This window comes from Pongo abelii, chromosome 1 (genome assembly GCF_028885655.2).
Source record: "Pongo abelii isolate AG06213 chromosome 1, NHGRI_mPonAbe1-v2.0_pri, whole genome shotgun sequence".
Taxonomy (NCBI): Eukaryota; Metazoa; Chordata; class Mammalia; order Primates; family Hominidae; genus Pongo; species Pongo abelii.
In genome coordinates, this window is record NC_071985.2 from 99,222,788 (window position 1) to 99,238,722 (window position 15,935).

The 15,935-nt window shown below is 41.2% G+C and overlaps 1 protein-coding gene across 10 annotated transcripts in view; it reads left to right on the plus strand.

Moving 5' to 3' along the window:
- POGZ (pogo transposable element derived with ZNF domain) overlaps nucleotides 1–15,935 on the plus strand; it is a 56,522-nt gene that overhangs the window by 28,161 nt on the left and 12,426 nt on the right. For 8 of the 10 annotated variants that reach the window (XM_063727635.1, XM_024236538.3, XM_024236542.3 and 5 more), the window contains 7 exons: nucleotides 370–545; nucleotides 1,497–1,605; nucleotides 2,809–3,099; nucleotides 3,181–3,399; nucleotides 6,177–6,283; nucleotides 6,954–7,291; nucleotides 7,689–7,843. In XM_063727635.1, coding sequence (XP_063583705.1) covers nucleotides 370–545; nucleotides 1,497–1,605; nucleotides 2,809–3,099; nucleotides 3,181–3,399; nucleotides 6,177–6,283; nucleotides 6,954–7,291; nucleotides 7,689–7,843 — 1,395 coding nt within the window. The remainder of the gene's footprint in view (nucleotides 1–369; nucleotides 546–1,496; nucleotides 1,606–2,808; nucleotides 3,100–3,180; nucleotides 3,400–6,176; nucleotides 6,284–6,953; nucleotides 7,292–7,688; nucleotides 7,844–15,935) is intronic. The other 2 variants (XM_024236558.2, XM_024236579.2) reach the window with 1 other exon arrangement.

The following is a 15,935-nucleotide window of genomic DNA, read 5'->3' on the forward strand; positions in this document are numbered from 1 at the left end:
ACTTATGGGTGAAGTGTTAGTGAACCTCCCCTCCCCATCTGTTTTTCTGTTAGTTGTAGATTTGGGTGAAGCTTAAATTTGTGGTGAGTTTGGTCACATTAAACCTGAGATGAGTGGCAGTCTTGGATATTTTGGCATATAGGACACCATTTCTGTTTCTAATAAAATGTGGATTTGTACTTGGGAGGCTGAGGTGGAAGAATCGCCTGAGCCCAGAAAGTTGAGGCTGCAGTGAGCTGTGACTGTGCCACTGTGCTCCAGCCTGGGTGACAGAGTGAGACCCTGTATCAAATAAAATAAAATAAAGTAAAATGTGGGTTTAACATTGTTTCTAACATTCCTTTTTTTTTTTCTTCCTTTACCCTTTAGCTGGCAATCCTTTGGTCCAGCAAGGTGGACAGCCACTCATCCTGACCCAGAATCCAGCCCCAGGTCTGGGCACAATGGTTACTCAACCAGTATTGAGGCCTGTTCAGGTCATGCAGAATGCCAATCATGTGACTAGTTCCCCTGTGGCCTCACAACCAATATTTATCACTACGCAGGTGAGTAGGACTCTGAATTCCAAGGTTGCTAGAGGAGAGAAAGACTATAAACCTCTGAAAGCTCTGACTTAGGGTCTTTGGCATCATTAGAAGTGGTTCTAAGTCTTGTCTTTTGACCTGGCTTTCTCATTTACTGTTCTGTAATTTGATGCTGACTGTGGAAAGCCCAGCATAGCATGGCTGGGTAATATCTTCTTTAAACCCCTTAGAAGTTTATTAAGTGATTTGATTAAAGTCTAGGCAGAAATTATTGGGAAAGCTTGGATTAGGAAGCCTTAACGCTTGGCTCTTGAGGCTTTTCACCCTTTGCTTGGACTGCTCCTTTTCACATGGGGTGAGTTAGTTAACTTTTGGAGATGTGTATATGTAATTGGTGGAGTTCATGGAGACCTTTGGGAGACAAGGAAGATGACTTATTTGATATATAATGTGTTGAATTGAAGTTGAAAGCTTAATTCTGAATATGGATTCTAAAGGCAAATGTTTCTCTTTGCCTGTGGCTTCCTGAGTTGTAAATTCTTATGAATTTGCCAAAGGTTTATGGCCTGAAGTAGACTGGGAACAATTTCTTAGGATTGTTTGTATGTTGAATCACTCCAGTGAACATTGCTCTTCCCCCCGCCCCCCACCCCCACTTCTGTTCATTTAGCACTTTAGGGAGCCAGTCTGTTGATGAGGTTTTTTTAAGCCGATGCTCTCTTAAGTCAGGAAATAGGTTTTCATTTTTGCTCATGTGTACCAAAGCTTGTTCTCTAATTTTGATATTTTGTCGCTCAAAAGTTTGCCAGAATTTCCTAAATTTTTCCATCTCAGTCATTTGAAAGCTCTAATTCTAGAGAAAGAACCACTAAGTAAGAGTATGGGAATTTTTTTTTGGATGTGGGTCATACTACAATCTTTGTTAGTGTTAATTGGTCTCCATGTTAAAGATCATTTTGCTTTTTAATACAGGGATTTCCTGTAAGGAATGTCCGGCCTGTACAAAATGCAATGAATCAGGTTGGGATTGTGCTGAACGTACAGCAAGGCCAAACGGTTAGACCAATTACACTAGTTCCAGGTAAGGAAAAATGTCTATCCATTTGGAATAAACCGGCATCCAGAAGATTTGTTTTTATTGTTCTAAATATCCTAAGTCATTTAGTAAGTATATTTAAAGAAAATCTAAAAATATAAAAATATTAATGATTTAAGCCCAATTTAAAAAAATCTGTTTCTAACCTTTGGCCAGGGTGGTGGTTTTATTTATTTCTGTTTAACTTTTCACCACCCTTCATCAAGTAATAAAACAGAGTTTACAGTCATTTTTCTGTAACTGGTGTTTAGTCAGCTATTAAGACTATGTTATTAATGCAAACTCATAAATTCTACACTCCTTACACATCTCCTCATTTGCATGGTGGGATTATAAACTTTGTTTTAATTTTATAGCATAGATTTTAGATATAAACAAATGACATTCCCTTTATGGATAAATACTGTCAATGACTAGCTAGTATTTTTTTTTTTTTAAGATTCTGCTAGATAGTATATTTTTTTTAAGATTCTGAGAAGGATAATTTTTTTAAATCTTAGAATTTTCCATTGCTCTATTTAGCATGTATAAGTTTACTACAATTCAGACCAAAAAAGAGTATCTTAATTTAGCTATTTGTAAGGGTACTTCTGTAGCTTGTCTTCCTAAGGTTTTGTTTTTTGTTCTCATAGCCCACAGGGGTTTTTGGCCCTCAGTCTGACCAGCTTACTCTGGTATTTCTTTATTTTTCTCAGTGGAATTGTCTACAGTTGAGCCAGGAGACATTCCTCTTTGGGACATCCTAGTAGAATGGCATAGTCTGTCTTCTGAGTTGATAGAAGAGGATGGAAGACTCCTTTAGTACTCTGAGAAAGACTGATTTCTTTTTTCAGGACCAGGTTTGCCATTTGGCCTATATACACCCATATTGCCTCCCACTCTTTTCTTCTAGTACCGAGGTCAAGCCACTGATTGTATTCTTAGAATTAAAAAGGCAGTGTGGTAAGGTGTTTTAGGAGGAGTTGATGGGAGTCTTATTTAACTTAATGTTTTTAGGCTGCCCAGGCTAATTTATTTTGTCAACATGGACACCTTGTGCTTTCTTAGTCTTTAGAATCTATACTACTCTTGGAAACCTCTGATGATCATCCATCAGTTTGGGGAAATAATCTTTCCAGTAAAGGCAGGGAGAATGTGTTATAGGTGAGCTCACTGACCAAGATCTGGTACTTTGTCTCTCTTTTAAAGCCCCAGGTACCCAGTTTGTTAAGCCGACAGTTGGAGTTCCACAAGTGTTCTCCCAGATGACCCCTGTGAGGCCAGGCTCCACAATGCCTGTGAGGCCCACCACCAACACCTTCACCACCGTCATCCCGGCCACTCTTACCATTCGAAGCACCGTCCCACAGTCCCAGTCCCAGCAGACCAAGTCCACTCCCAGCACTTCCACCACTCCCACTGCCACACAGCCAACCTCACTGGGGCAACTAGCTGTTCAGTCTCCAGGCCAGTCAAACCAGACCACGAATCCCAAGCTAGGTAAGGCTTGGGAAGAGGAGATGGCAGAGCTAGGATGGGATGGTGGGTGGAGAACAGATGATTATCACTTGGTCATCGTAGCTCCCTCCTTCCCCTCTCCACCTGCAGTGAGCATTGCCAGCTTTGTCACTGTGAAGCGACCTGGTGTTACAGGCGAAAATAGCAATGAAGTGGCCAAATTGGTGAATACTCTTAACACCATCCCTTCCCTGGGCCAGAGTCCTGGGCCAGTGGTGGTGTCCAACAACAGCTCTGCTCATGGCTCTCAAAGAACCAGTGGACCTGAGTCTTCAATGAAAGGTACAATAACCTGAAAGACCCTGAGCAGCCAGTCATTCAAAAACATTAATAAAGTGTTTGTTGTATCAGAGCTTTATACTCAGAAATAGAAAAATAATAAAATATAGCTGCGGTAGTTTGTTCTTACAGAAACTTTAGTAAGGAGAAAGCCACTTACAAAAAGTGTAACTGAATTAGCTCCAAGAAATTCTGTGTGTAATTGTGCTTTGGAGATTAGTGAAATTGATTGATCAGAGATGGGTGAGATAATGAAAGATAACTTCATGGAAGAGATGGATTTCTGAGCAAGGTTTTAAAGTTGGGATTTGGTAGCGAGATCTTCAGGTTGAGAATGATGAGCATGAGGGTTTTCAATGGTCTAGAGCAGGGGTCGGCAAATGTTTTCTGTAAAGGGCCTGGTAGTAAAGTTGTAGGCTTTGTGCACGATATATAGCCTCTGTTGCAGCTATTAACTGTGCTGTTGTGGTGTGGAAGCAGCCATAGATACATAAACGAATGAGCATGGCTATGCTCCACTAAAAACTATTTATGGACTCTGAAATTTAAGTTTCATAAAATTTTCATGTGTCGAAAAATTTTATTCTTTTATTTCAACCATTTAAAAATAAAAGTCGCAAGGTATAGTGGCTCACACCTCATCCCAGCATTATGGGAGGCCAAGGCGGGAGGATCACTTGAGCCTGGGAGTTTGAGACCAGCCTGGGCAACATGGTGACAGCCCATCTCTACAAAAAAAAAAAAAAAAAAAAAAAAAAAAGGTTAGCCAGGCGTGGTGGTGTATTTCTGCAGTCCTCGCTACTCAGGAGTCTGAGGTGAGAGGATGGCTTGGGCTTGAACCTAGAAGGTTGAGCCTGCAGTGAACCATGATCATGCCATTGCAACAGAATGAGACCCTGTCTCAAAAAAAAAGTAAAAACCTTTAAAAAATGGTGTTGGGAAAACTAGATATCCATGTCCAAAAAAATGAAGTTGGATCTTACCTTACAATAAATATAAAAATTAAGTCAAAATGGATCAAAGACCTAAATGAACTAAAACTATAAGACTCTTAGAAAAATCATAGGACAAAAAGCTTCATGATACTGGATTTGACAGTGATTACTATTTCTTGGATATGACACCAAAAGCATACACAAGAAAAGAAAAAAATGGGTAAATTAAATTATATCAAATTTTAAAACTTTTGTGCAGGATGTTATCAACACAGTGAAAAGGGAAGCCACAGAATGGGAGAAAATATTTGCAAATTATATATCTAATAAGGGGTTAATATCCAGAATATATAAAGAATTTGTCCAGTTCAACAACAAAAAACTCCCAAACAACCTTTTTAAAAAATAGACAAAGGACTGGTTGGGCATGGTGGTTCACGCCTGTAATCCCAGCACTTTGAGAGGCCGAGGCAGGTGGATCACGAGGTCAGGAGTTCAAGACCAGCCTGACCAATAATGGTGAAACCCCGTCTCCACTAAAAATACAAAAATTAGCCAGGCGTGGTGGTGTGTGCCTGTATTCCCAGCTACTCAGGAGGCTGAGACAGGAGAATTGCTTGAACCTAGAAGGCAGAGGTTGTGGTGAGCTGAGATCGTGCCACTGTATTCCAGCCTGGGCAACAGAGCAAGACCCCATCTCAAAAAAAAAAAAAAAAAAGGTAGGAAAGTAGGCAAAGGACTGAATAGACCTTTCTCCAAAGAAAGTTATAGCCAATAAGCTCATGAAAAGGTGCTAAGTGTTATTAATCATTATGGAAATGCAAATCAAAACCACAATGAGGTACCGTCTCACTCCCATTAGGATGGCTACTATCAAAGAACCATAAAATAACAAATATTATTGAGGATGTGGAGAAAGCAGAACCCTTACGCACTGTTGGTGGAAATGTAAAATGATGCAGCCACTTTGGAAACAGTATGGTGGTTCCTCAAAAAGTTAAAAATGATAGAATTGTTGTATGCTCCAGGAATTCCACTTCTATACCCAAAAGAATTGAAAGCAGGGACTAGAACAGGTATTTGTACACCTATGTTCATTGCAACATTATTCACAATAGCTGAAAGGTGAAAGCAACACAGAGGTCCATCAACTGATAAAGGGATAAATAAAATGTGGTATTCACATACAATGGTATATTGTTCAGGCTTAAGAAAGGAAATTCTGCTACAACGTGCTACAACATGGTTGAACCTTGAGGACATTATGCTAAAGTGAAATAGGCTAGTCACAAAAGGACAAGTACCATATGATTCCACTTACTTGAGGTACCTAGAGTAGTCAAATTCATAGAGACAAAGTTGAATTGTGGTTGCCGGGGTGGAGGCGAGGGGAGAATGGTGAGGAGTTTTTTATTGGATATAGCTTCAGTTCTGCAAGATTAAAAAAAACAAAAACCTTAACAAAAAAATCACATACAAATTATTCTTAGCTTATGGGCCAAACAGAAACTGGTAGCTGGGCTGGATTTGATCTGTGCACTGTGGTTTGCTGACCCCTGGCCTAGAGTTAGAACAATAAAAGGAAGCCTCAAACATAGTGATCTTGAGCCCAGGGAGGTCAAGGCTGCAGTGAGCTGTGGTCGTGCCACTGCACTCCAGCCTGGGCAACAGACTGAGAGACCCTGTCTCAAAAAAAAAAACAAAAACAAAAAACCATAGTGATCTCTCATGCTTGCTTACCCTTTTATATACTTCTCAGGGAGTGTTTGACCTTTTCCCAAAAGGTTAGTAATCTTTTTCCAGTGTCATTGTATTAATCTTATCAATTCTTCTCACTTCTTCCAGTGACCTCTTCCATCCCAGTATTTGACCTCCAGGATGGTGGACGGAAAATATGTCCACGGTGTAATGCTCAATTTCGTGTTACTGAAGCTTTGAGAGGTCACATGTGTGTAAGTGATATCACCTGTGATCCAGCTTAAGTGGCTTCTGCCATTTACCTTCATTAATATTGGAAGCTTGTAAAGCAGGGGCTCTAAAATGACTGAAGCTTTTTAAAGGGTTACTGTTTCTCTTGGTCTGTTTTTAGAAGAGCTGTGTACTTTGGAATGTGATGGGATGCATTTAAAGACCCTCAAATAGATCAGTACATATGTGATCTTACTTTCTTAGCGTGGTAGATTTTGAAACGACACAGGAGAACAGGTTTATAGATAATAAGGACTCAAACCATATTGGCCTCAGTTCATTTTCTGTTAATTGTGTCATTGGATGAATCGGGAGCTCTTATTTCCGTTTTTTAGCTTTATTTTTTGGTATTAGTCCAGATAAAAGGGTTGGAACTTCTTTTTTGCCAGGGAGCTCAGAGCCAAGTTATACTAATGATTAAGGGACCTAAGACAGGCAGGAGGGAGAAGTACAAAGTATAGTGCTTGGGTGGCATATGGCTGTGGATATACTCTAGAAAAGGAGTGAAACTTGGAAACACTAAAAAACTGAAGGGTGAAAGCTGAATGAGAATGCCTGAAACCAAACCGTTAACAAGGAATGATAGTGAAGTTAAGGAATTAGCACATTCTAGCCCCCAGGATAACCAGAATGATCAGATGTCTTTCTTTATAGTACTGTTGCCCAGAAATGGTTGAATACCAGAAGAAAGGAAAGTCCCTGGATTCAGAACCCAGTGTCCCATCAGCAGCAAAGCCGCCATCCCCTGAGAAAACAGCTCCTGTTGCTTCCACACCCTCTTCTACGCCTATTCCTGCTCTGTCACCACCTACCAAAGTACCAGAGCCAAATGAGAACGTGGGTGATGCCGTCCAGACCAAACTCATTATGCTTGTAGATGACTTCTACTATGGACGGGATGGTGGCAAAGTAGCCCAGCTCACAAATTTCCCTAAGGTCGCCACATCTTTCCGATGCCCACATTGTACCAAAAGGCTAAAAAACAATATTCGGTAAGTGTTGAAGAGCCTTGGAAGTTACCTTGGACAAGAGAAGACTTACATTTTCTTATATATTTTAAGTCTTTCTCTTTGGAGAATGGACCTAACTACTATGCAGTCTTGCTGGGGTTATCGTTAAATCAATAACTAGGACTATAGAAGGAGATATTGTGGTAATAAACAAAAGGTAACTGGATCGAGTAAGGGAAAGCAGTGTATCTCGTTTCACGTAACTCTCTTAGTTGCAAGAACTCATTATCTTTCTGGGCTCAGAAAAGGATATCCCAAACAGGAATTCTGGGGAATGGAGGGGAGCAGATAATGTTTGTTCTGTGATTTTACCGTTATATTTCTAAAAGGCTACCGATTTTTTATGTTTTCTGTGCTTTCTCTTTGTGCTTTATTACAGATTCATGAACCATATGAAACACCACGTAGAACTCGATCAGCAGAACGGTGAGGTAGATGGTCACACTATCTGCCAGCACTGTTACCGCCAGTTTTCCACTCCCTTCCAGCTTCAGTGCCACTTGGAAAATGTTCATAGTCCCTATGAATCTACTAGTAAGTTTGGAAACTCTTAAACTCTAGGGGAATATACCTTGCTATTCACTCATTGAATGGCGCTTCGGGGAGCCCATTATATTTATTTACATGGGATAACAGTGTAGAGGAAGTACTTTTCATATTTGTAGCCAGTTCTTCATTCACCTTGTTTTTTTTTTTTTTTTTTTACAAACCTGACTTTTATTTCGTTCAAGCATGGATTGAGTTCAGTGTTAGATCCTGAATTATTAGGGGACTTGATTCAGAACCACTGTAGAAAAACAAATGTAATTAATTTCTTAGGTCTCTTTATAGAAAGAACAGTCATCTATTTGCTCCTCCACTTTAGTTAATACCCTGATAGGTTTTATGTAGGCTAAAAGATAATATTGTGAAGTACTTTATCATTAAGACATTGCTTTCAATGAAATATAAGATGAGCTGGAGTGTTTTCTACACTGTACATTTTATAGTTGTAGACTGGACATAAGCTCAAAGAAATTAAGTAGAATAAAAGATAATATGGCCGGGCACGGTGGCTCACGCCTGTAATCCCAACACTTTGGGAGGCCAAAGTGGGCAGATCACCTGAGGTCAGGAATTCGAGACCAGCCCGGCCAACATGGCAAAGCCCCATCTCTACTAAAAATGCAAAAATTAGCTGGGCGTGGTGGCAGGCACCTGTAAACCCAGCTACTTGGGAGGCTGAGGCAGGAGAATCGCTTGAACCCGGGAGGCGGAGGTTGCAGTGAGCTGAGATCATGCCATTGCACTCCAGTCTGGGCAACAAGAGCAAAACTCCATCTCCAAAAAAAAACAAGATAATATTATGAAGTACTTTATCATTAAGACAGTGCTTTCAAGGAAATATAAGGTGAGCTGGAATGTTTTCTACACTGTACATTTTATAGATAGATGTAGGCTGAACATAAACTCAAAGAAATTGAGTCATTTGCTTATGAGCATACACCTCTAAATACACCTCTACTAAGGAGACATAGTGAGGATTTAAGCCCAGTATTGAGAATACTTCTCATGTCCTTTATGGGATTTCCAGTTTTGTTGTAAAGACAAAAATTATGTAAATATAGGAAAATGTGAGAACAAGATAGTATATTATAAACATAGACATTTTAAGATATCATTGATAGGTGAAATACTTCAGAGAAGGGAAAAAATCCTTGTGACTAGGTTTCCAAGAAAGTCGTCCTTAAATTTAAGAAAGGTTTAGACGGATGGAGAGTAGTAAGAAAAGCTTTCAGGTGATTGAAAACAGCATGATCAAAAGCATAGAAGACATATGCATATTATCTGGATGCATTTGCTGCAAGTAAAAATCCTTAACTAAAAATGAATTAAACAACAAGGACTGGGTATGGTGGCTCACACCTGTAATCCCAGCACTTAGGGAGGCTTAGGTGGGTGGATCAGTTGAGGCCAGGGGAGACCAGCCTGGCCAACATGGCAAAACCCCATCTCTACTAAAAATACAAAAATTCGCTGGCTGTGGTGGTGCACGCAGGTAATCCCAACTACTCAGAAGGCCAAGGCATGAGAATCACTTGATCCCAGGAGGTGGAGGTTGCAGTGAGCTGAGATCCCACCACTGCACTCCATCCTGGATGACAGAGCGAGTCTCTGTCTCAAAACAAAAGAAAACAATAAGAATATCTGTTACATCATTTAACTGAGAGATACAGAAATGGATTCTTCAGCCTAGAACTTGACTGCCCTGCTGTTTTTCAACAATTCTCTTGTCTCTGGCTCATAGCAGGGTGGCTATATAAGTGTCAGGCACTATGTCCAGACAAAAAATTGTTAGACAAAGAAGAGATGTTATCTTCCCATCTTTCTTTCTTGAATCTGTTTTCTTATGAGTGAGAATTGCTTTCCTTTTATATCTCTTTGACCATTTATTGGCAAGGGAAATGGGATTGACATTAGTGGCTTACACTAACACTAGGCAGTAGAAATATGCAAGCTTCATGAGTAATTTTAATTTTTTTCACTTTAAATGCAGTAGCGCTCCCTTACCCTCAATTTTAGTCTCAGTCAATCACAGTCCAAAACTAGGTGAGTGCAGTACAATAAGATTATTGAGAGAGACACCACATTCACATAACTTCTATTACAGTATATTGTTATAATTGTCCTTTTATGTATGTTTTTTAATTGTTAATCTCTTTGCCTAATTTATAAATTAAACTTTATCATAGGTGTGTGTGTGTGTGTGTGTATATATATATATATATATATATATATATAAAAAACATGGTCTGTATAGGGTTCAATACTATCTGAGGTTTCATTCATGCACTGGGGGTCTTGGAACGTATATTTCCCATTGGCAAAGGGGGTCTACTGTAAAGTTTAAAAAAACAGGCAAAATTAATTTTAACGGCATATTTTATTCAGTATATTAAAAATATTTCAACATGAATTCAAAATTTAAAATTAATGAGATATTTGTCATTCTTTTTTCCTCCATTAAAAAACAGATCTTTTGAAATACAAATCTAAATTGGGTTTGAGCTTACCACATTTTAAGTGTTCACTAGATACATGTTGCTGGTGCCACCATATTAGACAGTGGAACTTTGGACTAATCATTTGGGAGTAGAATGTATATTAGAATCAGCCGGGCCAGGTGCAGTGGTTCACACCTATAATCTCAACACTTTGAGAGGCCGAGGCAGGCAGATTGAGCTTAGGAGTTCGAGACCAGCCTGGGCATCATGGAGAAACCCCATCTCTACAACAAGAATACAAAAATTGGGTGTGGTGGCGCACGCCTATGGTCCTAGCTACTCAGGAGGTAGAGGTGGGAGGATTGCTTGAACCCAGTAGGTCAAGGCTAGAGTGAACCATGATCACGCCACTGCACTCCAGCTTGGATAACAGAGCAAGACTCTGTCTCAAAAAAAAAGAATCAATGGTGACACTGCAGTGTAGTGCCAGGGTAGCCAGCTTGGTCTAGAATAGGACTCAAGATTCTTCACTGTCAGTAATGTGAAGCCAGAGTAACTCATCCATACCTCTCAGTGAAAACACCAGTTTTCTGAGACAACAGGGTTTTCCTCTGCCACCCAGGCTGGGGTGCAGTGGTGCAATCTTAGCTCACTGCAGCCTCGAACCCCTGGGCTCAAGCAATCCTCCCACCTCAGCCTCCTGAGTAGCTGGGACTGTAGGCGTATGCCACCACACCCAGCTAATTTATTCCTTTTCTTGGGGGTAGAGACAGGGTCTTGCTGTGTTGCCCAGGCTGGGCACCTAACTCATTTTTATGCGTAATATGGTGGGTGGATTTTGTTATTCCGAAATTCCACAAATAATAAAATTACACAGAGGGAAGATAAGTTTTTCCTTATGGAAAAGAAGCAGACAATGTAGACCCTCATTGATCTTTTTTCTCTTGGTTTCCCTGACTTTAATTTTTGGGTCTCTTATGACAAAATTTTATACTTACCAAAATCACCTTTCCTTAGTATATATCAATTTTATCCTTGCTGTCTTTCGTAACTTCCTTTTTTGCACCCTTGACAGATCTGGCATGAAAGTAGTTTTTTTTTTTTTTTTTTTTTTTTTTGAGACAGGGTCTCTCTGTTAGCCAAGCTGGAGTGCAGTGGCACAGTCTTGGCTTACTGCAACCTCCACTTCCCAGGCTAAGGTGATCCTCCCAACTCAGCCTCCTGAATAGCTGGTACTACAGACGCATGCCACTACGCCCAGCTAATTTTGGGGGTTTCTTGTTTTGGGGGGTGTTTTTTGTAGAGATGGGGTTTTGCCATGCTGCCCAGGCTGGTCTCAAATTATTGAGCTCGAGCAATCCACCCACCTCGGCCTCAAAGTGCTGTGATTACTGGTGTGAGCCACAGTGCTCGGCTTTTTTTTTGGGAGACAGTCGCTCTGTCACCTAGGCTGGAGTGCAGTGGTGCAATCTTGGCTCTCTGCAACCTCCACCTCCTAGGTTCAAGCAATTATTGTGCCTCAGTCTCCCAAGTTCCTGGGATTACATGCATGTGCCATCATGCCCAGTTAATTTTTTTGTTTATTTTTAGTAGAGATGGGGTTTTGCCGTGTCTTTCAGGCTGGTCTCAAACTCCTGGCCTTAAATGATATACCTGCATCGGCCTCCCAAAGTGCTGGGATTATAGGCATGAGCCAGCATGCCTGGTTGAAAGTAACTTTTTTGCTTTTTTTTTTTTTTTTTTTGAGACAGAGCTTCATTCTTTCACCCATGCTGGAGTACAGTGGCACAATCTCGGCTCACTGCCACCTCCGACTTCTAGTTTCAAGCGATTCTCCTGCCTCAGCTTCTCAACTAGCTGGGATTACAGGCGCCCACCACCATGCCCGGCTAATTTTTTTGTATTTTTAGTAGAGACGGGGTTTCAGCATGTTAGCCAGGCTGGTCTCAAACTCCTGACCTCATGATCCACCCACCTTAGCTTCCCAAAGTGCTAGGATTACAGGCATGAGCCACCGTGCCCAGCCCGAAAGTAGCTTTTTCAAAAAAAAGAATTGATGCATAATAGGTGTACATGGTTTAGGGATGCCTGTGATAATCTAATATACATTCATATAATCTGTAAAAATTAATGTACTTGGAATATTCATCACTCTGTGTGTTTATGCTAGAAACATTCAAATTCTCTTCTAGCTATTTTAAAATGTACAACAGGTTATTGTAAACTATAGTCACCCTACTGATCTACTAGGTCTTATTTCTTCTTTCAAACCATATATTTGTACCTGTTGATCAGCTTCTCTTCAACTCCCTACTTCCCTACTCTTCCCAGCCTCTGGTAACCACCATTCTACTCTCTCTTCATGAGATCTACTTTTTTTAGCTCCCACATATGAGTGGGAACATGTGATATTTGTCTTTTTGTGCTTGGCTTACTTCACTTAACATTAATGACTTCCAGTTCTAACCATGTGCTGCATGACAGAATTTCATTCTTTTTTATGGCTGTAATATTCCACTGGGTATATATACCACATCTTTTTTTTTTTTGAGAAGGAGTCTTGCTATGTTGCTCAGGCTGGGGTGCGGTGGTGCAATCTTGGCTCACCACAACCTCCACCTCCTGGGTTAAAGTGATTCTCCTGCCTTAGCCTCCCGAGTAGCTGGGATTACAGGCACGCACCACCACGCCTGGCTAATTTTTTTGTATTTTTTTAGTAGAGGCAGAGTTTTACCATGTTGGTCAGGCTGGTCTGAAACTCCTGATCTCATGAGCCACTGTGCCCAGCCTCCACATCTTCTTTATTCGTTCATCTGTTGATGGGCACTTAGGTTGATTCTGTATTTTGCCTATTGTGAACTGTGCAGCAATAAACATGGGAGTGCAGATACCTTTTCAAAAAGTAGCTTATTTTTACATGCTAATATTTTGGGGGATTTTTTTCCTTTTGTTTTCTGAATTGTTTATTAATTGTAGACACCATATTTTTCTCCTAAGTATTTTAATATGTAGCTCTAAAAAATAAGGCTTTTTTTTTTTTTTTTTTTTTTTTTTTTTGGTATATGGCCACAGTACCTTTGTTAAGATCTAATAGGCCGGCGCAGTGGCTCACGCCTGTAATCCCAGCACTTTGGGAGCCTGAGGCGGACAGATCACCTAAGGTCAGGAGTTCAAGACCAGCCTGGCCAACGTGGTGAAAACCTGTCTATACTAAAAATACAAAAAATCAGTTGGGCATGGTGGTGCACACTTGTAATCCCAGCTGCTTGGGAGGCTGAGGCAGGAGAATTGCTTGAACCTGGGAGGCGGAGGTTGCAGTGAGCTGAGATCCCACCATTGCACTCCAGCTTGGGCAGCAAGAGTGAAACGCTGTCTCAAAAAAAAAAAAAAGAGGGCCGGGCGCAGAGCCTTATGCATGTAATCCCAGCACTTTGGGAGGCCGAGGCGGGTGGATCACGAGGTCAGGAGATCGAGACCATCCCAGACAACATGGTGAAACCCCGTCTCTACTAAAATACAAAAAGTTAGCCGTGTGGTGGCATGCGCCTCTAATCCCAGCTACTCGGGAGGCTTAGGCAGGAGAATAATACTTGAACCCGGGAGGAAGGTTGCAGTGAGCTGAGATCGCACCATCGCACTTCACCCTGGCGACAGAGCAAGACTCTGTCTCAAAAAAAAAAAAAAAAAAAAGATCTAACAGAATTAATCAGAAATCCTTAATAACATTCAATACCTAGTTTATTTAAAAATTTTCTGAGTTGTCCCCAGAATATCAGTGGATCATTATATTTAATTGTGATAACAGTATCATCTTAACATTACAGGCCAAGGCATGGTGACTCATGCCTCTAATCCTAGCACTTTGGGAGGCCAAGGCATGAGGATTGCTTGAGCCCAGGAGTTTGAGAACAGCCTGGGGAACATAGTGAGACCTTATCTCTATCTCTGTTTTTGTTTTGTTTTGTTTTGTTTTTTTAATTAGCCAGGTGTGGTGGCATGTGCCTGTAGCCCCAGCTGCTCAAGAGGCTGAGGTGGGAGGATTGTTTGAGCCCAGCAAGTCGAGCCAGCAGTGAGATATGATCACACCACTGCTCTCCAGCCTGGGTGACAGAGTAAGACCCTATCTCAAAAAAAAGAAGACCAAAAAATGCATTACATTTTTATTCACACTTGTTTAAGAGCAGTGCAGTGACTTGAAGGAGCTTGTATGGCCCTAGGGTTCTTTTCATAAGTTTGTCTAATGCTGATTCTTAGTCTTTTTTGAGACAGAATCTCACTCTGTCACCCAGGCTGGAATGCAGTGACGCAATCACAGCTCACTGCAACTTAACGCCTCCCGGGTTCAGGCAGTTCTCCTGCCTCATCCTTCCAAGTAGCTGGGACTACAGGCATGTGCCATCACACCCGGATAATTTTTGTATTTTTAGTAGAGATTGAGTTTCACCATGTTGGCCAGGCTGGTCTCAAACTCCTAGCCTCAAGTGAGCCACCCGCTTTGGCCTCCCAGAGTGCTGGGATTACAGGCGTGAGCCACCGCACTCTGTATGATGCATAGTCTTTTCTTTTTTCTTTCTCTTTTTTTTTTTTTTTTTTTTTTTTTGAGATGGAGTTTCGCTCTTGTCACCCAGGCTGGTGTGCAGTGGCACAGTCTCAGCTCACTGCAACCTCTGCTTCCCAGGTTCAAGCAATTCTCCTGCCTCAGCCTCCCGAGTAGCTGGGATTACTGGCATGTACCACCACACCCGGCTAATTTTTGTATTTTTAGTAGAGGCGGGGTTTCGCCATGTTGGCTAGGCTGGTCTTGAACTTCTGACTTCAGATGATCCACCCGCCTCTGCCTCCCAAAGTGCTGAGATTACAGGCGTGAGCCACCGCACCCGGCCCTGATTCATAGTCTTTTTATATTTATGTCTAATACAGAAATCTTAACCTGCTTGGTGGTGAGGTGTCCTGTGAGCCCCTTGAAATTACATATAAACTTTGCCTGTGTTTGTGCATTTTTCAAGGGAGAGGTTGCATAGCTTTTGTTAGTGTCAGATTTGGGACTAAAAAATGGTTAAGACTATTAGTTATTATTCCTATTTTCCATAGTGGCTATCTTAAGGTACATTTCTTCAAATATTCTTTTTTTTTTTTTTTTGAGACAGAATCTCGCTCTTTTGCCCAGGCTGGAGTGCAGTGGTGCAATCTCGGCTCACTGCAAGCTCTGCCTCCTGGGTTCATGCCATTCTCCTGCCTCAGCCTCCCTAGTAGCTGGAACTACAGGCGCCCACCACCACACCCAGCTAATTTTTTTTGCATTTTTAGTAGAGATGGGGTTTTACCGTGTTAGCCAGGATAGAATGGTCTCGATCTCCTGAACTCATGATCCACCTGCCTCGGCCTCCCAAAGTGCTGGGATTACAGGCGTGAGCCACCGCACCCAGCCCATTTCTTCAAATATTTTAACATTTTTCCTCCTGGCATCGTTACCTCCACCTCCTGAGCATCTCATTAAAGGTAACAGATGTAGGTTATTCTAATCTTTCAAAAAATCTTGTGTTAGTGGAAACGAGAAAGTTTGAGGAAGAAATAGGATTGAGAGAAGGATTCTTTAAGGAGCTTAATCATGTTTAGGAATCGGAGCCTGTCAGGGGTGGGGA